Raw genomic sequence first — 23949 nt, 5'->3', positions numbered from 1 at the left:
GACAATGAGTTGGTGCCAGTATAAAGCCTTCACATCAACCCCTATGTACTAGTGTCTTTAGTACAGAAATTTACTCTGCAGGCTACCAAAATAGAAATGTAAACACCAAGCCAACCACAAACCCTTTGATCTACAATGGTGTCCTTCCTTCAAGATATGCTAGCTAAATGGTGGCACAACACTTTTGAGAGTAACCAACCAATATCTGATTTAACTTAAGACCTACTCCATGAGATGGAACCCATTCCCAACACTGCTTGGATGACCAAGAACCAAAGACTAGATAGCCCAGGGATCTGGGGTACAACCAAATACTTCTGCTAAAAAAAAAAAAATTAAAAATAAATAAAAATAAAATAAAATGACTCCTAATGATATTCTGCTATACTCATAGACCAGTGTCTTGCTCAGCCCTCAGAGAAGCTTTGACTATTTTTGACCAAATTTGAACAAATGTAAAGACAGCCAGATATTAAACAGAGTGAGAGATCTTGGAACACTCAGCCCCAAATGGGATGTCTCTATCAAATCCCTCCCCTCAGGGCTCAGGGAATCTTATGGAAGCAGAGGTAGAAAGAGTGTAACAGCTAGAGGGGATGGAAGACACCAAGAAAACAATATCTTGTATATCAAAACTCCTGTGAACTCCTAGAGACTGATACAGCATGCACAGGGCCTTCAAGAGTCTGCAGCAGGTCCTCCGTGTTTATTATGGCTTCCAGTTCAGTGGTTTTATGGTATTCTTGAATGTGTTAACAAATGGATTGCTGATTCTTGTGCTTTCTCCTGGTTCTTTCCCTTCTGTTTGTTTATTTTGTCCAATTCTGAAGGGTTAGTTTTTGTTTTATCATTACATATATTATATTATTAAAATATTAAAAGAATAAAATAATATTTGATCCTAAAGTTATTTTGCAACTCATTTCTGGAAGCCAGGAACTATTTATTGCTTCTCAATATGCTCTGCAGATTTTACTTTTCTGTCCTTGCAGTGGTGAGATGATTAATTCTGAAGAAGAAACCCTCCACAATACTTCTGACATGTGTAGGGGGTAAAAAAGCAACTTCGATATAGTGCCTGTTCTGGATGTCAACTTGACACAGGCTGGAGTCACCTTGAAGAGGTTCCATTTCTATGGAGAAAATGCTTCAATAAAATTAGACTATAGGCAGGCCTGTAGGGCAAATTTATCATCCACCCATCTATCTATCTCTCATCTATCTATATTCATTTTTGGTTTTTCAATAGTGGGTTTCTCTGTATGGGCCTGGTTGCCCTGAAACTCACTCTGTAGACCAGGCTGGCCATGAAATCATAAAGATTGGACCTCCTCTGACTTCCGAATGTGGGATTGAAGGTGTGGAGCACCACAGCCTGGAAGGGCAGAACATTTTTTTAATTAGTGGTTAATTAATTGATGTGGGAGGGCCCAGCCTATTGTGGGTAGGGGCACCTCTGGGCAGGTGATCCTGGGTTCTGTTTTTGTCCTAAAAATAAAAAAGCTGACTGAGCAAGCTATGGGGAACAAACCAGTACGTAGCACCCCTCCATGACCTCTGCATCTTCTCCTGCCTCCAGGTTCCCACCCTATTGAGTTCCTGTCCTGACTTCCTTCAGTGATGGAATTGTACATCAAATAAACTCTTTTCTCCCCAACTTGCTTTGGTCATGGTGTTTCATCACAGCCATAGGAACCCTAACTAAGACAGTGTCCAAAGGACAAATAGACCTGAAACATTAACACAAAACTGAGATGAAAATTGGGGCTAATTTTACAAAGAAGTTCCAAGAAGAATAAAACATGAAAAAAAATACAATCTCAACACTTGAGAAATGGAGGCAAAAGGGTCTAGAATTTAAGGCCAGCCTGACCTGCAGAGGAGACTACAAAGCATTATTTGTGTTCAGCATGTCACAGAATCCTTTAACCTGAAACTCTAAGTCTATTGCAAACTGACTTGCAGGAAGAGTATAACCACTCTTCCACCCCTCCCTTGCTCCCTACATAGTAGCTAATCTGGGATAGGTTTTAGGCAGTGTGCTGGTTTGTTTAAGAATGGCCCCTATAGGCACAAATATTTGAATGCGTATTCACCCTGACATTATCTGAAAGGATTAAAAGAATTAAAAGGTGTGGTCTTGTTGGAGGGATTGTGTCACTGAGGGGGACTCTGAGGTTTCAAAAGCCCATACCAACAAAGTGAAAAAACTGTAATCATTATGAAAAAGAAAAAAAAAAATGCCAGGTCTAGTTTCTCTCTCTCTCTCTCTCTCTCTCTCTCTCTCTCTCTCTCTCTCTCTCCCTGTGGCTCAGGATATAGCCCTCAAATATGTTGCTAGCAGTATGCCTGCCTGATATTCCTGCTGCTGTGTTGCTGTGTTCTCCACCATAATGATAATAGACTAAGCCTCTGAAGTTGTAATCAAGGCCCAATTAAATGCTTTCTTTTATAAGTGTTGGCTTGGTCATGGCAATAGAATGGTACTAAACCAGACAGGAAGTAGGCCCCTGTTGGGCTGGGCTCATCAGGATCATACCCTAGTGAGGCACTGGAGTTGGGCACTGGGAGTGGGTTTAGATAGAATGTGTTTTGTCATGTGCCAGGCAAGCAAAAAATAAACTAATAAATACTGTCTCTGGTGTGGGGAACTTTTTGCACCAGTTTGTGTCTTGGCTTGAATTGCCTTCTACGCTCAGAGAGGCATGCTGCTGGTGAGTTTTGTGGAGTCTTAACAGTGTGGCAGGCCATGGCAGTTCAGTGTCCAAGTGGGTTACATAGTAATGGGAAGAGGGACTGCCTCCGACATAATCTGATTGGCCTGCTCTTTGATCATCTCCCCTTGAGGGGAGAGCAGCCTTACCAGGCCATGGTAGAGGACAATGCAGCCACTTCTGATGAGAACTGATAGACTAAGATCAGAAAGAAGGAGAGGAGGACCTCCCCTATCAGTGGAATTGGGGAGGGGCATGCATGCAGAAAGGGGAGGGAGGGTGGGATCGGGAGGGGAGGAGGGAGGGGCTTATGGGGGATACAAAATGAATAAAGTGTAATTAATAAAAGTTAAATAAAAAATTAAAAAAAAAGAGTGTGGCAGGACGGCTCCCGTATTTTGATTAGCAGATGATAGACAGGTCTGAGACCTATGCCTATGTGTTCATGTGTGCCTAGCATTTGCAATGTGGAGGACTATGCTTATGTAACCATGCATGCCTGTTATTTGGAATGTGGAGGACTGATGGCATATAAAAAGCAGCTTTCTACAAATATATGAATAAAATCTGCTGAGACATTGGTATGCAACAATAATAATTAAAGGAGAAGAGACTATCTACTAGAGATGGGGGACATGGGAGGAATTGAAGGGAGGGTAGCTGAGAAGGGATGGAAGGAGAAAAGGGAGAGGTCAGAACGTTAGGACATTTTCTTTTAATTAAAATATATTTAAAAAACACACTGGTGATGAGACTGTTTCTCCAACCAAGGACCATGTATGGATATAACCTAGAACCCCTGCTTGGATGTAGCCCGTGGTAACTCATTATCCAAGTGGGTTCCCTAGTAAGAGGAACAAGGACTATATCTGACATGAACTCAATGGTGGGCTCTTTGACACCCCACCTCCCCGCCCCGAGGGAGGAGCAGCCTTGCTAGGCCACAGAGGAGGACATTGCAGCCAGCCGGTCCTGAAGACACCTAAGGACCTCTCCTATCAGTGGACTTGGAAAGGGGCAGGGGGGAGATGAAGGAGGGAGGGTGGGATTGGGAGGGAATGATGGAGGAGGCTACAGCTGGGATACAAAGTAAATAACCTGTGATTAATATAAAGAAATAAAAATTATAAAAAATAAAAAAATATAAAAAACAGAAAAAAACAACTTAGTGGTGAATAAAGAAAGATAAAATCCAAAAGAAAGAAAGAAAAAAAGACAGGAAAAGAAAAGAAAAAGAAAGACAAAAAAATCAGCTGTATGTTTTTTCTCCACCATCCCATTAAACTGGCCTCAGGGAGTACCATTCTGTCTTACTTTGTGTGTGCATATGTATGCGTGTAGATCTTATACTCGAAAGTGTGTATGGACGCTGGGGGTCGGTGCTGAGTGTCTCCCTCAGTGGTTCCCCCCCCCTCAGTTTTTAAAACAGAGTCTCTCACTGAATCTGGCGCTAAACTGGCTGGCCTTGGAGGTCCACAGATAAGACCTGACAGTGTCTGAGTGGGATTACAAAAGCTCGAAACATCATCATCCAACATGGTAGCTGCCTCAGGAAAATATGACTTGGGGTCTGGATAGGCTTATCCACGGAACTTGGTCTGTTTATACCTTACCTGGAGGAACATGTTAATTGAAACTAATTAATATTGAGTAGCAGTTAGTTGGTTTTGGTTTCACCCACCTTATCCATATTTAAAATTCTCAGTAGTCAACGGTGGCTGCTGTGTTCTGCCTTGATAAGTAACAGACAAAGGTCATTCCCATAAATGAAATTTCACTGGGCAATGCTAGCCTGAAATATCCTCCTTGGAGAATGGTACATTCACATGGACCATTTGTTTCTAAAGGGATGAGGTGCTCATATTTAGCACTGAGACATTCAATTTGGATGTAGTTTTCTCTTTATTATATCTATCTGGTCATCAGTGATAGTTTCTGGAGTTTTCAATAAACACATGCATTTGTTTCTCACTGGAGTACACAACAATCTAGAAATAGACTCCTGAGTGCCTGGATGGGGAAATTATGTTAGTTATTGATAAAATTGCTTAAAGCCATTACACATACTCATGATTACAGTTACTCAGGATGCTGAAACATGATGATGTCAAGTTTGAGGCCAACCTGAGAAATTTATTGGGACTCCATTTCAAATAACAAATGTGCACAGAGATCCAGGAACACACATGTACACACAAGAAGACAAGGAGGGAAAGGAAGACTATCAAGTGACTTCACTGGAAAACCTGACTTTAGATCTGTAGCAAAACTGCCTTTTTGAGATTAGACAGACCTCTTTACCCAGTCACTCAGTTCAAATTTTCAGGATTTCTTCTGGGGAAATATTCAAAATCTTTCCCGGCTATATAATCTTGTGAAACTAATTAAACCCTCTTAAGTTTCAGTTTCCTTCTTCATAAAACAGAGATAATTCTATTTAACTGTGGAGAAAAGTAAATTTAATATAATGCTTGGCACAGTATCTGGCACAGAGAACACCACTGTCATGCGTTTGTACGTGTTAGTATACAATGAAGGGTATTTCAGAACGCAGTCTCTGCACGGCACAGAGCTTAAGAGTACCCGGATGAAGCCAACGTGTGCAGCTGTTTCTCCTGGCTCACAACTCAGGTAAGTCACCTCCCACGAGTATTAGAGGAGAGTAGGAAACAAGTGAGTTAGCAAAGTTTAGTGCGTGCGTGCGTGCGTGCGTGCGTGCGTGCGTGGAGGTGCTCTTGGAGGCCAGAAGAGAGCATCAGATCCCCTGAAGCTGTGGTTATGGGCAGGTAGTTGTGAGCTGCCTGGTGTGGTTACTAGAAACTGAGCTCTGCTCCTCAGAAAAAGCAGCAAGGGCACTTACCAGTGAGCTTTCGTTACTGGTCAGTCCTGTGTAGGGAGTGGCGACCTTCCTGTGAAAACAAGCCATGAGGATTGGAGCCATCAAGAGCTGGCAGCACCGTACGCTTCCTAGAGGCCATGAAGAAACAAAGGGAACTAATTCTGTGCCTACTTCCTTGCAGCCTATGTGCCAGTCTGTGTGTGTGTACCTTTCTGTGTGGGGCCTTTGTGTTAACACGTGCCTGGGTTCCTTCAGGAGGCTGCCTGCCTAGTGGTCAGTTTGACGGAGAAGAGGATGTTTTGTGTATCCAAGGCTCCTCACAATTTCTTCAACCTGGCAGCCTCCCACAACTCTAGTCCTTTGTAGGGCATCTCTGATAGGTCCTCATATCATTTCCCAGGTAAAACAAAACACTACATTGTGAGTTACATGAGATTTACTTTAGCTTTTTTTCTTTCTTTTTTTTTTTTTTGAGACAGGGTTTCTCTGTGTAGCTTTGGCTGTCATGGACTTTCTTTGTAGACCAGGCTGGTCTCGAACTCTGCTTCCTTTAAGTCCTGGGATTACAAGCATGTGCCACTGAACTCATGAGCTTTTTAATTTACTTAATCACTTTCTTCCCAATATCTAGGATTATACCTAACACAAATTTGTTGATTTGCTGATTGAATGAATGAGCAAAAGACCGAGAAAACTAAGTGACTCAGGCAAAGTCATTCAGAATACCTGTGAGGTTGGGACTTTGTACACAGTGAGTAGAGGACAATGGGATTATTATCAGAACAGGGACAACATGAGGAAGAGATGCTGAGCATTTAGGACATGGGAGTTTGAGGAACCTGTAGCTAACCCAAGTACATGGGTTACCCAACAATAAAATATTCAATACCCGATTCTACTCATGGCCTGGACACCCACCATGTTTCATTAAGACAAAGATTTTTTTAATACATATTTTTATTGGTATTTATTTATTTGGTTATTTTCAAGACAGGGCTTATCTGTGTAGTCTTGGCTGTCCTGGACTTACTTTGTAGACCCGGCTGGCCACAAATTCACTGAGATTCCCCTGCCTCTGACTCCCTGAGTGCTGAGATTACAGGCTTGCACCACCATGCCCAGCTTTGAGACAAGGATTTTCCAGAGCCTAGAATTTAATGTGTAGAGCGAGTGAGGCTGACTGCCAAGGAAGCCTCCAAGATCTGTCCTTGTCCTTATTTTTCCTCCTCAGAAAAGGCATTAATATGCATGACACCAAATGTGGTGGTTTGAATAAGAATGTCCCCCATAGAGTCATGTATTTGAATGCTTGGCCCCAGAATGTAGCCTGATTAGGAGGTGTGACCCTGTTGGAGTAGGTGTGCCCTTGTTGGAGGAGTCACCGTGGGGTCTGGCTTTGAGGTTATATATACTCAGGCTACACTCAGTGACACAGACTTCTGCTTCCTTGTGTCCCTTCTGCTGCCTGAGGATCAAGAACTCTCAGCAGCTTCTCCAGCTTCTCCAGCTTCTCTGTCTGCATGTCGCCATGCTTCAAGCCATGACAAGAATGAACTGAAGTGTGGAAACTGTAAGCTAGCCCTGATTAAATGTTTTCCTTTGTAAGAGTTGCCTTGGTCATGGTGTCTCTTCACAGCAATAAAACCCGAACTAAGACACCAAACCTGTCTGAACAGTTTTTCTTTTTTTCTTTTCTCTCTCTTTCTTTTTTCTTCCTTCATTTGCTCTTTCTTCTTTATTTCTTTATTTATTTGGCATCTGGTTTTTGTTTCTTTGTTTTGTAAAGTGGGTTCCAGGGATGGCACTCAGACCTTCATGCTTGCATAAGCAAGCACTTCACTGCTTGAGCAACTTCTCTAGCCCTGGTCTCTGTTTTTTGAAGTAGGGTCTTAGGCTGCAAGTCCCAACTAACCTTAAATTGCCTTGGATGCTCCTGCTTCAATTTCCCAAGTGGTTGCTGGGATTACAGGCCAGAGCCACCAAACTCAATTAAAATGTGGATTTGAATTCAAAGATCCGAGGCAAAGCCCAAGGTTTTACACTATGCCCTGTGACAAGTGTCTACCTCCTTTTCTTTTTTGAACAGCAAGATCCACAGTTCAGAGGAATGACCTTAAGAACTAGTTAGGATTGGTTTCTGTTTGTTTGTTTTCTTTGTATCTTCTCAGTCTTAACAGTGTATAGAGGATGGCATATTTGCTAATACAACATAATATACATGTTAATATATAATATTGTCTTCCTAAATTTTATTTTCACACCTTAAATAATGTGTCATTTTGAAATGGAAAATTTGACATTTGACTTGTAATTCAGCACAAGGCAAATTCTCTTCCCTAAGTTTTACTGGTGATTCTGTCAGGTATTCGGATACCAAAAACTTAAGAATTAGCCTTGGGCTAAACACTTCAGGCTAAGTTTAGCAGCTATTAGAAATAATGCAGTAGGCTGGAAGGTTCTGGAAGTACCGGAGGTAAATTCAGGACATTTTGAGACATTCCAGCACTTAGAAAAAGCATCAGTTTTAATAGTGACCTATTTCAAAGCTAGGCACCAGCACAGCTCTTATCCCAAAACCCAGATTGTCTCCATCTCAGAAACAAGACATTTTTATCAGCAATATTAGCTTTTTTAGCTATCGTTATATTAATTTAAAGAGGACAAGTCCCTGCAGTGGCATCTAATGTGTTATCTGCAAGCCATCTTTCTTACTGCGATTGCCTAAGAAAGGTTTATATTTTATCTTTTTTTTTTTTTACTCTTTCATTTAAATATCTATAAGGAGGCTGGTAAGATGGCAGGTGGGCAAACTCCTTTGCTTTCGAGCCTGATGAACTGAGTTCAATTCCCCACAATCCATATGATGGAAGGAGAGAACTGGCTCTTTCCCTAGACGCAACTGCCCACACACATGTGCACACACAAAATAGATACTTCAAAAAATAACTCTTCCTAATTTTCTCATAATCTACACAAGAAAGAAATAGCTGTAAGTTAGACAAAGTTCTTAGGTTCATGAGACTTTGTGATTCAGGAGAAAAAGAGACAATGAAGAATAAGAAATATAATAAGTAGTATATACTTTTTTAAGTATAACTTGAAGTTATTGGACAGAAAGCGAGCAAACATGTAGGAAGTTTCTAACACTTGAGTACTAAGGTTGAGTGGTCGAGTGGTCGAGAGGTCTCTTCTAGAATCTTACCTGGGTAAACTGAGTAGATACTTCTTGTTATTATGCAAAAAAAAAAAAATTACCAACAAAGGGAAAAGGTCACATATGGAGAATAAATCTGGTAGACTGAAGGACTTTACAACCAGAAACCATGGGCACAAGGGAGGGCAGAGAGCAGGAAATGAAATTTAAAAAGAAAACAGGAAATAGCATGCAGATCAAGTAGAGCTTGAAACATAAGCTGGGTAATTCAGATTTTTTTTTTTTAATGTTAGTGCAAATATTTAGGGTTTGAAGCAGGAAATTGTTTTTTTTTTTTTTTTAATTTTCCCTTGTAAAGTTTTCCTGTTTTCTCAGATTGACGTATTCATATATCTCATTTTAAAGGCCTAGCTCACTCACCATCATACTCATAGAAAAGCCCTCTGCAGTGCCGGGGGTGGGGGTATTGAGTGGTCCTGGGGCTCCCTAGCTATCCTGCAGGCCAGTTCTCCATTTTGTTTGCATTCCTTACAAAGATGATCTTAGACTCTGGCTGAAAAGTGCCTGTTTTCTTCTGGTCTGACAGGATGAACAGTGTAAGGTTGGAGGGATGGCTCAGTGGAAGAGTTCTGGAATAAGCTATTGGGAGGTCCTGCCTTCATTCTCCAGTATTGTAAGGAAGGACATTGACAGACCAGCCGTATAGGACAGATACAGTCAGGTATGAGAGTTTCTGAGTAGTGGATTCTTTATGCAAACCATTTTTGGGCTTTGTGAATTTGATGTGAATTTGGGCTTTTGAATTTGATGTGGATCACTTACAAAATAATGGCTCCACAAAGAAAAGTCTAAGCTGTTCTTATGAGGGTGAGCTTTGTTTTAAGGTCCAAGAAAACTGTGTCTGTGTGGAAGAGACACTGCTAACTGATCTGTAGCAATGACCTTACAAGACGTTTATGGTGGTTTGAATAAGTACGGCCCCCACAGATTCATGTGTTCCAATGCTTGGCGATAGGGAGTGCCACTATTAGGAGGTGTGGCCTTGTTAGAGGAAACCTGTCATTGTGAAGGTCGGGTTTTGAGGTCTTAAATGCTCAAGAACACACACACACACACACACCAGGTTCCTCATTGCTGCCTTCAAAATACAAAACTCTCAGCTCCTTCACCAGCACCATGTGTGCCTGGATGCTGCCATGCTTCCACCATGATATAATGTTCTAAATCTCTGAAACTGTAAGCCAGCCCCAACTAAATATTTTCCATTAAAAGAGTTCCCTTGGTCATGGTGTCTCTTCACAGCAACAGAAACCCTAAAACAGTGCTTGAGCCAGGTTTGGCTCCTGTGAATCTTATGGTCACATTATTTTCAAGACTGCATAAATCAGTTTCTTACCTATCCAAGTGTCTTCTCTATTCTGTTTTCCCTATCTGTGCATTTCTCTGTCATAAAAATACGTAGTACGGAGAAAAAAAAAAAAGAGCCGGGCATGGTTGTGCACACCTTTAATCCCAGCTTTTAATACCAGGGCAAGTGGATCTTTGTGAGATCTAGGCCAGCCTGATGTATAAAAGGAGATAAAGGTAGTTTCAGGACAGTCAGGGCTACACAGAGAAACATAGTTTCAAACAAACAAACAAACAAACAAACCAATTATGTGCCTTCCTCTACTACAAGATATCTCTTGTCTTCCAGAAGAACTTTTTCTGCTATTTATCTATCTATCTATCTATCTATCTATCTATCTATCTATCTATCTATCTATCGTTCTTTTTGAGACAGGGTTTCTCTGTATAGCCTTGGCTGTTTTGGACTCACTTTGTACAGCAGGCTGGCCTTGAATCCACACATATCCACCTGTCTCTGCCTCTGAGAGTGCTGGGATTACAGGCATGTTCCACCATACCGGGCTTCCAACTTACCTTTTCTACTGAACTATTAATTCTTTCTGAGTAGGATTGTCATTAATCTTCTTGTACACATAGGCTATACAGCAGTGCACACTCACAGAAATGATATGTAAACAATTTTCAAATGAACAGATGAGTTCTGAAATTATCCTTGAACTCTGCTTCTGATCTTAGCCTTCTATTGAATGCCAGTCGTCTATGTTTAAATTCCCTTTGTCATTTTTAATCAGCAGTGCTGTTTCTTTCTCAGATCCAGTTTCACACACTCATAGCATTTTCCAACTTCTCCAGTTATATAGGCAACGTTGACTTCTTTATTCCTTCCTAGGTTACAAAATTTTTAGTTCCTTGTTTCAGTCTTAAGATGTTGAATTTCCATTTACTCCACCTCATTGACTTAACCCCTAATTTAGACTGCCATTGTCTAAATCCTGAAAAAAAGATAACAGGCATTTTGCCACTTTGAGTGTTATTCTGAATAAAATGTCTCCCCTTCTAAAATCCAGCTGTGTCTCTCTGCAATATCTCTCATTATCAATGATACATCTTATTCATAAATCCATGCTTTGGGCAGCTTCACAGGTTTTTCTGTGCAATGAATGCATGTTAGACAAGTCATTCCTCTCCATACAACCTCATTTAATGTTCATTAAACCAAATGAGATAGTATTTTTGTCTGTACTTTAAAGATAAGAAAATTGAGATTTAGTTACACCAGATTGTATATTTCATCAAAATGTGGAACTGAGATTTTAAGACATATTTACTTGGGCTATCTGAACACTGTCTAATCAGTGTATTACTACGAAGCATCTTGAATTTGCACTCCACTTGGAAGGGTTTCCATGACACAACCCACCAATCTTAACTTGCCACTGCTGTGCTCTTGAATCTGCTATGCCACATTTCAATTATCTCCTAAGGATTTACTTCCGCTTTTAAAATTCCTACTGGGTTGTAAACATTTTAATGTGCAGAGATTCCTGGATTACATGCTTCTTTAACTTAATTGAAAGTATTTTACGGAGCTCCTGCAATAAATTGTCAATAAATAATATATAAAATTTACATAATCCTTCATAAATATGTATGCCTATTGATTTGTTACAATATAATTAGGTGAGGCATTGATGCATCCAATTGAAGACCCAGAAAACCAGAATATTCTGATCTTACCCCAAGTCTTTTTGTTTTTTTGAAACAATTTGTGTGTGTGTGTAGAGCCTTGGCTGTCTTGGAACTAGCTTTGTAGACCAGGCTGGCATCAAACTTCTGAGTGCCTCTGCCTCCTGAGTGCTGGGATTACAGGTACCAGGCTTCTCTACCCAAGTCTTAAGAATTTTGTGCTTGGATGTCTCCATGTGGGTTTCCCAAGTAAGGGGAGCAGGAGCTGCCTCAGTCATGAACTTGGTCTTCTGCCCTTTGATCACTTCCCCCTGGTGACGCAGCCTTGCTGGGCCACAGAGGAAGAGGATTCCGGCATAACTGATGAGAAGTGATAAGTTAGGGGCAGATGGCAGGGGAAGAGAACTCCCCCTTTCAATGGACTAGGAGATGGGGATGGGAGTAAGGGAGGGAGGAAGGATGGGACTGGAAGGAGTTGAGGGAGGGCGCTATAATCAGGATATGTAATTAATAATTTGTAAAAAATAAAAAAATAAAAAAATAAACCTTTGTGCTTGAGTGCTTTACAATCTGACTAAATAATACCAGGATTAAAATGCTTCATTTGGCGTCACCCCACCCTTCCTACGAAGCAGCATCAACTATGATATAGACATTGTCATAACATCAACAGCAAAATCCCTTCACCACTGCTGTTGTGTTTTCAGTGTAGTGGAGAAAGAAAAGTGTTGTATTCTTTTACAGTGAAAATGTAAATGTGCTGTTTATCTTAACGTTCAAGAGAAATCACGAAGGGTGTCTTTCCAAGACTTGCTGGAGAGAGATTCTCTTATGCAGGAACCAGTACTAAAATACTAGCTTCATAGCCATCGTGCCTGGCTACTTAAAGGCCTAGCTTTAGTGAGAGACATCAGATTAGCGAAAACGGCGGACTTAGGACCGCGCGGAAGCCATATTTTCTCCGTCCTCAGAATCCCGCCGCCCCTGGGCACGTGCGGCTCGTCACGTGACGTCTCCCGCCCTCCCGGAAGTCCCGTGGACGAGCCCGAGGGGGCGTGTCCTCGGCTCCCTCCGCGTGCAGCTACCTGCGGGACGCGGGACTTCGGGGTCCGCGGCGGCCGGGGCGGCGGAGCGTGTGCGGAGCGGAGCCTGGAGCTGGTCGGCGGCCGGCGCGGCGCCATGGAGGTGGTGGAGGCCGCCGCGCAGCTGCAGACGCTCCAGTTCGGCGGCTCCGGCCAGGGCCCCGCCGCGCGGCCGCCACCTGAGGAGCGCCCGGGCGCCGAGCAGGCCGAGCGGGCCCCGCCGCCCGCCCCGGGCCCCGAGGCCCGCGGAAGCCCGCCGCCGAGCGAGGGCTGCGCCGCCGAGCCGCCGCCCAGCCTGCCGGCCACGTTCTCCTCGGACTCGGAGTCGGACTCGGACAGGTGGAGTGCCTGGGGCCCGGCGGTGGACTGCGCGCGCTCTGCGGGCAGCGGCTGAGGCGCAGCGCGCACGTGCGTCCCGGGAGCGGGTACCCCGGCCTCGCCGCTCTCAGCTACCATCCAGGGGTTTCCACTCCCTGCCCAAACTTGATAGTCCTGGGAGTTACAAGTAGAGGTAGTAGCCTGAGTCTAGAAACCTGGACATTTCGTTGACTATTTTGCTCTGTTATTCTCGTAGCAACTCAGCTTAGCATATACTTTAGGGTTAAAACTTGAATTTGTTTCAGTTCAGAATTGGTACTTTTAAAATCGAGTCTAGGTTTTTCAAACCTTCAGAGTTGAGGGTCAGGAAAAGAATTACTTTGTTTTTTTTTTTTTTTAATGTGTCAATTTAGTTTATGTACATTGGTGTTTTTTGCATCTATGTCAGTTTGGGGATGTCAGAACCCATGGAATAGGACTTACAAACAGTTGTGATCTGCCGTGTGGGCGCTGGGAATTCAACCCGGATCCCCTGGAAGAGCAGCCAGCCAGTGCACTTACCCACCGAGCCTCCTCTGCAGCCCTACTTTGTTTCAAAGTTGATCCTCCCCCATTCCAGCAAGGGTCTCATGTATCCCAGGAGGGTGACATTGAACTCCTGATGCTCTTGCCTCCACCTCTCAAGTGCGAGTTGGCCAGGTGCCCACCACCCTTCCCTCTTATTGGTGTTTCTTGATAGTTAATGTTAGTCTGTAGAACTGAGATAGGGCTCAAGAGTCTGCAATTTGTTAGCCCATTTCTTGGTATTGGGGCTCTGTGCTTTACACAGACATTTCCTCTCAATGTCCTTCCGTTGTGGAAGATCCAAAATATAGACTGGTATCAAACTACAAATATTTGAGCAACCCTGGGGTGATGAGCAGTGTTCTTCTGAGCAGGACAAGATACATACATGATTAGGAGATTTGGCATTTTTAGGAAACCACTCACCAAGAGAGACAAGGGAGAATAGGTTTCTAGTGGAGGGAGGACAGGTGAAGAGACTGGTGGGCGGAGGTAAGCCAGTTATGAACAGGGTGGTTTCTTGGCAGTGAGTGCTAAGGTGAAAGTCATCTTGTAAGCAGTTGCGCTGCTGGAAAGGTGATACAGAAGTACATCAGGAGGCAGGTTTTGAAGCCAAACAGGATATGGTGCAGGGGAGTAAGTGAATTATGTTGAAAATGAACTTCTGGCCCTTTCTGGCGGAGGGTACTTAGATATTTGAAGAAATGAAAAAAGGCATTACTTTTTGCCTGTATGCTCGGTAGATAATGTTTTGATAATAGAATCATTTATTTCAAGTTTTTGGTGATTGTGTGGTTTTTGTTGTTTGTTTGTGGGAGACATGAACAGACATCTCCTCATCCCAGGTAGTGTACAGTAACAGGCCAAAGGAGCAGTTTCACTCAAGCCTAGGTCAGCAAGCAATGCGCTTATTGTGCTTGTATGTAGGAGCCTGGGTGACAAAAGCTGTATTCCTGGAGCGCTCCTTGTTGAGGTGGCAGCTCTGCCAGAAGCCTCCTCCTAGCAGTTTCCTGCTTTTGTCACTTTGGGACAGGGCCTTGTAAGTTACACTAGCTTCTTGAGTCTTCGAGGCCCCTCTCCTCCCTCTAGGAGGCAATGTTTCAGCTATACACCAGTACCCCAAAAGAAGTTGTGGACAGCCTCCAGTAGCAGTTGGAAAAGTGCTCTGGAATAGGGAAGGAAGGAATTTGGTGAGTAGGCGTAGTAGATAGTATTTAAGTTGAGAATTTACCAAGGAATACATGTTTTCTAGGCTGAAGGATTTTAGGCAAATCAAATAGTATAATAATTTCACAATAGTGAAAATAATAGAAGTTTGGAAAGTTACATGCACTTGGAGGATAGATTTAGGCTCCATGTGGGGAGTGACAAGAATTAAGGTCCTAAAAGTTACTAGAAACCTGATTTCAAGGCAATCTAAGGCTGACATACTAAGGGGCTTGTTTTTTGTCTTGTTCATAGTATAGATGTTTTGGAGGAGAATTAACATTTTTTTTCTGTTAAGTTTGAATTTTTCTTAAAGTACAAACCTGTACAGCAACCATCGAGGATTAACAACTCTCAGAATTTTTATACTACAAGTTGAATGTTATTGGGCCATTTAAAACTAATTTGCTGCAGACATCATGGCAGCAGATTAAATATATCAGCATAGCATTCTTTTTATGATTGAAAAATTTTTCATTTAACATTCAGATCGTAGTTCACTTTCTTGATCTCCTCCCAGATCCTCTTCACCCATCCAAGTTTATACCTCCTTTCTCTGTCTCTTTAGAAAATAAACAAGCAAACAGCATTTTCTTCAGGGTCTCACCCAAGGATGGCTGCAGACTTTTTATATAGCCAAGATGACCTTGAATTTCTGATTCTCCTGCTTCCAGGAGAGCTGAAGTTCTAAGCATGAACCACCATGCTTGGCCTAAAGTAGACATTCTTTTGTATAAACACATTTCTCTCACTAAAATCCTAAGCAGTCTTATAAAATTGTACCTATCTCTTGTCCAAGAATACTTTTTTCTTTTTAAAGCAAGAGCAGGAGCTCATTTGGATGAGATGTAATGAGAAGGTGAAAGTAACAGCAGTGGGATGAAGAGTCATTGTGGGGAGAGGCCATTTTTGGTATTGGTATACAGCTATTACAGAAAATGTGAGGTGAGAAGTGATGTCCTGAAATGGTGGGAACAGATGAGGAAATATGGTAGATTAGGAAGTTGGACTGTTATAATTGACCTAGGATGAGGTAGTTTTAAAATGATGCCAGGGTCTCACCCACCATGACTGGATGGAAGACTGAGTCATGAAATAAAAAGAGACATTGAGGGAAAGATACTCATTCAGTAAGAATGATTTTTAATTTGTTGGAAATATAAGCTATGTATGATTCATACAATTGTGCTTGGTATGTACCTAGGTGTTAGGACTCTAGAATTGTAATGTTAGGGCTGAAAATGGAGGCATTTACCTGCACGTGGGTGATGACTGAGATCATTGAAATGAATTATGCCTGAAAAGTTCAGAGAAAAGAAAAAAGACCAAGTAAAAAACGTAAAAATAGCACATAAAATTGGCTGAAGTAAGGGGGCTGGTTGAGTCAAGGCAAAGCTTTCAGAATTGAGTGATCATCATGGCAAAGTTTGAAGAATTTCAAGGTGATGACTGAAAAGAACTCCTTATTGGTGACTCAGACAGGTGCTTTGCCTAGAGTTACCGTTAGCCACTGATTGTTGTGTGCTTAATTTCTACTCACAGAGATTTATAACACTTGACACTGTCAGCCCAGAGAGGGCCTAAGTATCAATATTTTTAAGAGTAATATATCTGATGCCAAAAATGGCCTCTTCCCACAATTAACTATTCTTCATGCCACTTCTGTTACGTTGATGTTATAACCTTTCATCCTAATGAGATCTGTTCTTGCTTTAAGTCAGGGAATTAAAAATGAACAACAACAACAAAAGCTGGGAATGGTGGTACATACCTTTAATCACAGTTCTTTGGAGACAGAGTCAGGCGGCCTCCGGTTCAAACCCAGCCTGGTCTGCAGAGTTCTGGGACAGCGAGGGTTGCGCAGAAACCCCTGCCTCATGATAAAATAATCAAACAACAAAACCCGAAAGCCCCAATACCCCCTAATATCTCACTAGCAAAGTCAGTTTGAAATGTTAGCTTTTGAATTGGACAAGCAAAACAAAGTAAATTGTTTCCTACCTGAAACACATTTTTTTTTTTAAATTACGATAGTACCTGACCAAGTTTTCAATTTTTCCTCTACAGTGAAACGGATTCAGATAGTTCAAGTTCCTCCTCGTCATCTTCCTCTTCCTCTTCCTCCTGTGTATCACTTCCTCCAGTACTGTCAGATGGAGAGGAGGATGTACAAGTCGAGAAGGACAATAAGAATTTCCCTCTTAAAACAAAAGATGAGTTGCTTCTTAATGTAAGTACTTACATTAATTGCTCCATAAATTTAGTGCTTTGTCTTGGCTTTTTGCTTGTGCATCTGCCAAACTTTGACATTCTTGTATGAAAGAAATGTGGAAAGTTTCTAAGGCTGCTTCTAAGCCTGACACTTCATACTTAACTGATAGTCATGTTGGGGCATTGCCTTTATTTTAGTGACTTGTATCAGTTCTTTAGAAGACTGTCTAGGCTGGACACAGGTCAGTCAGTTTTAGACCACTTGCTTAGCATGCATGAAAACCCAAGGCCCCCTAGCACTATCAAAACAATGGGAAACAAATGTTTTATATGAAATGTGTTATATTGGCACCTCACTAAGGCTGATGGCAAAATTTTTTGTGGGGTTATTTTAAATGTAAACTGACCTTCAGAAGAGAATATCAAGTTTGGTTGAAACCTTGTATTCAAGAGGTTAGTCTTAAATTAGAGTACAGGCTTAATTGCTTGTTTAGGGTCTAGTCCATGTACTTTAGTTATTATCAGTGCTTCTTAAAAGTTTGTAATGATTAGCTGTAATTAGTGTAAAAGACTAAATTGGTGACTAATATGAAATTTGAAGGCTTTTTATTTCTTGGCTGGATTATCAATATTGTTGCTCATAGTAAAAAGTTTTATTTATGCTTGACGTGGTAGGCTTTTGGATTATTGTGCTGTGGTTCATGTGTTTAATTCACGTTGAATGTGGGCAAACAAAGGCTCATATTCGAGTATTTTCTGAAAGTGCAGGGAACCATGTTTTTCTGTTTACCTATATCCTGGTGGTTTAATTCACGTTGAATGTGGGCAAACAAAGGCTCATATTGGAGTATTTTCTGCAAGTGCAGGGAACCATGTTTTTCTGTTTACCTATATCCTAGTTCACGAATTAGAAAACCAACAACTAGGAGACTACAATATTTTTAAAATATATATAGTTTAAATTGCCTTGTTGAATTTGTTAACATTGAAAGTCTTGAAATTTAATGCAAAATCTTACTGTGTTGACTTACTGTGCATGACTTACTGTGCATGCTCATATGCAGGGGATGGAAAGTTCTAAATAGAATGCTCAGAATTTCAGGAAAATCAGACAGGGTCTTTGGCCACACAGACCAGGAGCGTTGTTCTTTGGGGACTGAGATCATAACTGATTTTTGCATCTCCCTGGTACTGTGTGAAATAATTGCCTCCGATGGAATGTTCAGGATCAGCAATAATAGTGATTGCAGAATGAATGTAAATAGGTTTCTTTTCTCCATTTGTTCTTTTAAGAAATTATAACATATATGTAACACATGCCAAGTACTTTAAACAAAAGCATTCATGTTCCTACTTTCTGCTATCTAGTGGAAAGACAGTAAATATAGCAGAGATAAATTTAATTGCTGGGAGTATCATTGAAATATGTGTATATGGCTCAAGTGTAGATTAACTTTTTTAAGTACATTGTTTTCTTTTTAAAACATTTTTTTTTATTTATTATAGTTTATTCACTTTGTATCCCAGCTGTAGACACCTCCTTCATCCTCTCCCAATCCTGCCCTCTCTCCTTTTTCCTCCCATGCCCCTTCCCCAGTCCACTGATAGGGGAGGTCCTCTCCCCTTCCATCTGACCCTAGCCTATCAGGTCTCATCAGGACTGGCTGCATTGTCTTCCTCTGTGACCTGGTAAGGCTGCTCCCCGCCCCCGCTCATGGGGAGGTGATCAAAGAGCCAGCCACTGAGTTCATGTCAGAGACAGCCCCTGTTCCACTTACTAGGGTACCTACTTGGACACTGAGCTGCCATGGGCTACAACTGAGCAGGGGTTCTAGTTTATCTCCATGCATGGTCCTGGGTTGGAGTATCAGTCTCAGAAAAGATCCCTGTGCCCAGATTTTTTGGTTCTGTTGCTTTCCTTGTGGAGCTCCTGTCCCCTCCAGGTCCTTCTAGCCCCCCCTTCTTTTATAAGATTTCCTGCACTTTGCCCAAAGTTTGGATATGAGTCTCAGCATCTGCTTTAGTACCCTGCTGGGTATAGTCTTTCAGAGGCCCTCTGTGGTAGGCTCCTGTCCTATTCCCTGTTTCTTCGTCTTACAATGTCCATCTCTTTGCCTTTCTGAATGAGGATTAAGGATCTCACCCAGGGTCCTTTTTTCTTAGTTTCTTTAGGTGTACAGATATTAGTATGATTATCCTATACTATATGTCTGATATCCACTTATAAGTGAGCATATACCATGTGTGTCTTTCTGCTTCTGGAATACCTCATTCAGAATGGTCTTTTCTAGTTCCCACCATTTACCTACAAATTTCATAATTTGCTTTGTAAATTGTTTAATTGTTTTTAAATTGTTGAGTAGTATTCCATTGTGTAAATGTAACACAATTTCTATATTTATTCTTGAATTGAGGAACATCTAGCTTGTTTCCAGATTCTTGCTGTTATGAATAAAGCTACTACGAACATGGTTGAGCAAATGTCCTTGTTTACTTGAACATTCTACTTTGGATATATGCCTAGCAGTGGTATAGCTGGATCTTGAGGAAGCACTATTCCTAATTGTTTGAGAAAGCGCGAGATTGATTTCCAAAGTGGTTGTATAAGTTTACATTCCCACCAGCAATGGAGAAGGGTTCCCCTTTCTCCACATCCTCTCTAGCATGTGTTGTCACTTGAATTTTTGATCTTAGCCATTCTGATGGGTGTAAGGTGAAATCTCAGGGTCGTTTTGATTTGCATTTCCCTGATGACTAAGGACATTGAGCATTTCTTTAAGTGTTTCTCTGCCATTTGATATTCCTCTATTGAGAATTCTCTGTTTAGTTCTGTACCCCAGTTTTTAATTGGATTACTTGGTTTGTTGCTGTTTAACTTCTTGAGTTCTTTATATATTCTGGATATTAGCCCTCTGTCAGATACAGGGTTGGTGAAGATCCTTTCCCAATCTGTAGGCTGTCATTTTGTTCTGACGACAGTGTACTTTGCTTTACAGAAGCTTTTCAGTTTCATGAGGTCCCATTTATTGATTGTTGCTCTTAGAGCCTGTGCTGTTGGTGTTTTGTTCAGGAAGTGGTCTCCTGTGCCTCTAAGTTCCAGGCTCTTCCCCATTTTTTCTTCTAATAGGTTTGGTGTGTCTGGTTTTATGTTGAGGTCTTTGATCCACTTAGACTTCAGTTTTGTGAAGGGTGATAAATATATATCTATTTGCATTTTTCTACATGTAGACATCCAGTTAGACCAGCATCATTTGTTGGAGATGCTATCTTTTTTTTTCCATTGTATGGTCTTGGTATCTTTGTCAAAAATCAGGTATCTATAAGTGTGTGGGTTTATTTCAGGGTCTTCTGTCCGATTCCATTGATCCACCAGTATGTTTCTATGCCAGTACCATGTAGTTTTTATTACTGTTGCTCTATAGTACAGTTTGAGGTCAGGGATGGAGATAACTCCAGGAGATCTTTTAATTGTATGGGATGGTTTTAGCCATTCTGGGTTTCTTGTTATTCCATATAAAGTTGAGAATTGTTCTTTCAAGTTCTGTAGAGAATTGTGTTGGTAATTTGATGAGAACTGCATTGAATCTGTAGATTGCTTTTGGTAAGATGGCCATTTTTAAGTACATTGTCTTTTAGAGCTGAGAACATTGCCTGGTGTGTGCCATTTTGTGCCCTGGAACTGGATTTACAGACAGGTGTTACGTGGCATATAGGTGCTGGGAAATGAATTCCCAGTCTGCTGTCAGAGCAGCCAATGGTCTTAACACTTGAGCCCTGTTTATTTAGGCTTTTGGCACAGAGTCTATACCCCTGTTTGTTTAGTGTTTTGACACGGGGTCTCTACGTAGCCCTGGCTGTATGTAACTTAAGTAGTTGAGGCTGGCTTTGAACTCACAGCCTTTTTTTTTCCCTCTATTTAATGAGTTCTGGGATAAAAAGTGCACTCTATCACCCAGCAAGGTTTTAATTTTAAATTATGGTGTTTTGATTAGATATTAACTTAGTTTTACTTTAACAGTATTAGGAAAAACAACACAGCTTTGTTGCTAGAGGTAGTGGAGACATAATTTCTCCGGTTTGCCTAAATCTCTGACTTTTTAAGAATCTACTATGATTTTGAAAGGATGCAATGAGTTCAAGACATGAGATAAGCTTGGGGAGAAAAAAATGAGAGAGAGAGAGAGAGAGAGAGAGAAGCTTGGTCCTGAATTCCAAAGATAGTATGACCTCTGTCTTTCCTGCTCTGCCTCTGTGTTAGTTCTGTAAGGGTGGTAGTGTGTCTACCAATATGCGTTTTGTTTGTTTTTTGTTTTGTTTTGTTTTTAATGAGGAATTTAACCTACCTGTATCTGTTACACTGCCTTGAACAAAGCCAGTGGAATGCATATGAGTTAGCTTGGACATGAGCCTCATGGTCATTCCTGTGTGTGTGGGCAAGTCTGTAGGAGGTGAGAATGTGTAGGAAGTGAAAGCTTGGAAAGCATGTGGGCTAGTGTTGATAGTGGGAGAGTCTGTAAGCCAGTTAGCAGGAGAGGAGTGTGAATGTGTGTTTGGAGAAGGGTGAGGATTGGGTTATTGTAGCATACAAGCCAGGTGGATGTTTTTCTGACAAGTAAGGGATGCTGCAGTTGGAGGGTCTGTGTTAACTGGTAGAAGCAAGTATTTGGAAATGATTGTGATGCTAGGCTAAGTTTGAACATAGTATTGTGAGAAGAAAAGACTTGACTCACCTCAAGAAAACAGAAGATTTACTCTAAATTGGGGTTAGAAAGTCATGGGAATTTATTAGATTGCCGTGGGAAATCAGAGGTTTGGATATCAGGAAGGCACAGGTTAGGCGGTTTGACAGACAGAGACCACACCAAGGAGTGTTTGAATCTGCTGTGATTTACTGAAGTCAAGCTAACACTTATATAGTGATTACATAAAGAAGCATCTTGAAGTTGACATACTTCCTGGAACATTCAGACTTTTACCAACAAAGTTTACATTTTAACTGAAAGGGCAACCTGATATAAAGCAGTGTCTACAAAAAATTCTTGGCCTAAAAGCTTTTGATCAAAGCAAACACAAAACTTTAAACTCGTGGCTATTTACGCAGTTTTATCACTACTAATTAGTGAGGGGAAGGCCAGGGACTGTTATGGCCCTCCAAGCCAAAGATTTACAATCCTCCTTAGAGATAAGTACTGAGGAGAATTCCTCCTGTTTGTCTTGCTAAGGATTTACTATCCTCCTTAGGGATAAGGCACCAAGCGGGACGCTCGAGCCAGTTTGTCCATAAAACTAATAGTATAATATAAAACCTTCTGACCTCCTGTGTTTACCTATCTTCTTTCTGCCTCATCATAAACACCTGTGTTTGGTAATGGTTTTGTAGTAGTTTTACTGCAGTGGAAATATCCAGAGCATTCATCTTGACAGATCCTGATTAAGTATTTTCTTTAGAAAGACCTAAAACTCTTACCCCTTTATTACCTACAATGTTTGGTTTTTCCACAAGCAATTCCTGATGCTGAATCTGATTTATTACCTGTCCTAAAATTTTATTTTCCTTCCACTCCTTTTTGCTAAAGCTTTTAGTAATCTATCAGAAATGTGTTTCCTTTAATTGTTAATTGTGCTGTTCCAAGAATCATAGAGAAACAGTAAAAAAGCTCATTAATCCAACCCTGCAACCAAGGAAGCGTGGGACTCTGAGAATACGTCTTTTTGGCTTAGGTGGCCATGAGAGGGTACTTTGCCAGTGACCTCCAGGGAGCCTATTCCCAAGGGAAACGTACCTCCCATCTAGTAGCACAATCTATTGATATGCTACACTGACGACGCTGGAGAGGGTGTAGTATTAGGTCAGTATTTTTGTGCCTCTTGGACATTCTTCCAACTTCAATGAATGTCATGTGATTCTGTCTTTCCTCCCTGGCTGCTTCCTGTGTTCAGCTGTTTATTGATCTCTTGCATTCCAGCTTTATGGATTTCTCTATCCCTCCCTTTAAATACCTCATTTTCTTGTTGGTTCCCTTGACTGGCTAGTAGTGTTTTATTTCTTTTATTTTGGGACAGTACTATTAGGTTTTTGTTTGTTTATTTATTACATATATTAACATGTTTAGTAAGTGTCATTCTTCGGGTAAGTGTCTGATCTTTGCTACAACTGTGTTCTATGGGCTGTTTTTTTAAGAGCTGGTATGGGCCACTTGGACTCTTAGGCAGTGTTATTTGCCTGTCTTAGCATAAAGCTGCTGAATTCAATAGTTTATTAATTTAATACCTAATGAAATTCTGAAAAAAATGAGTTGCTTTTGCTAAATCCTCCAGTTAATGGCAGCTTTCAGCTTATGTGGGTCCTAGGGATGTCTGGATCATGGGCATGCCCAGTTTCGTTTAATTTGTGTTCTATCTGCGTTTGAAGTGTTACATCTTTGAGAAGTGTTCTATTGAGATGTGCAAAGTTTCCTTTTTACTTCTTTCAGTCTATGCCACCTCTGATTTAGTCTCCTGAAGTTTTTCCAGCTGTTTGAAAACTAGAATTCAGTGATCAGGCTATAGGCTGAGCATCCTCATGTGAAGATATGAAACTTTTTGAATATTGACATGTAACTTTTGTTTCATGTACAGTTATTTAAAATATTGTATAAGATTATACTTATGCTATGTGTATAAGTTATGCAATAAACAAATGAATTTCGTATTTAAGCTTGAGTTCCATCCCCAGCATATCTTATTTTGTATACTGAAATAGTCAAAAATCAGAAAGCCAGGACGTTTCTAGTTTCTTGTAAGAGACACTCAGTCTTTATTAACTTGTGAGTCACAGGTATCTGG

The 23949-nt window shown here is 41.2% G+C and overlaps 1 protein-coding gene across 1 annotated transcript in view; it reads left to right on the top strand.

Moving 5' to 3' along the window:
• Nucleotides 1-12793: 12793 nt before the first annotated feature.
• Nucleotides 12794-23949, top strand: part of Naf1 (nuclear assembly factor 1 ribonucleoprotein) — a 37706-nt gene continuing 26550 nt past the window's right edge. The window contains exons 1-2 of the mRNA XM_055618873.1: nt 12794-13164; nt 16981-17143. Coding sequence (XP_055474848.1) covers nt 12923-13164; nt 16981-17143 — 405 coding nt within the window. The 5' untranslated portion in view covers nt 12794-12922. The remainder of the gene's footprint in view (nt 13165-16980; nt 17144-23949) is intronic.

The sequence above is a fragment of the Psammomys obesus genome, unplaced genomic scaffold, assembly GCF_907164565.1.
Source record: "Psammomys obesus unplaced genomic scaffold, mPsaObe1.curated_primary_1811, whole genome shotgun sequence".
In the NCBI taxonomy this organism is placed as follows: Eukaryota; Metazoa; Chordata; class Mammalia; order Rodentia; family Muridae; genus Psammomys; species Psammomys obesus.
The sequence above is the reverse complement of the archived record's forward strand: the minus strand, read 5'-3'. Positions and strand labels throughout refer to the sequence as shown.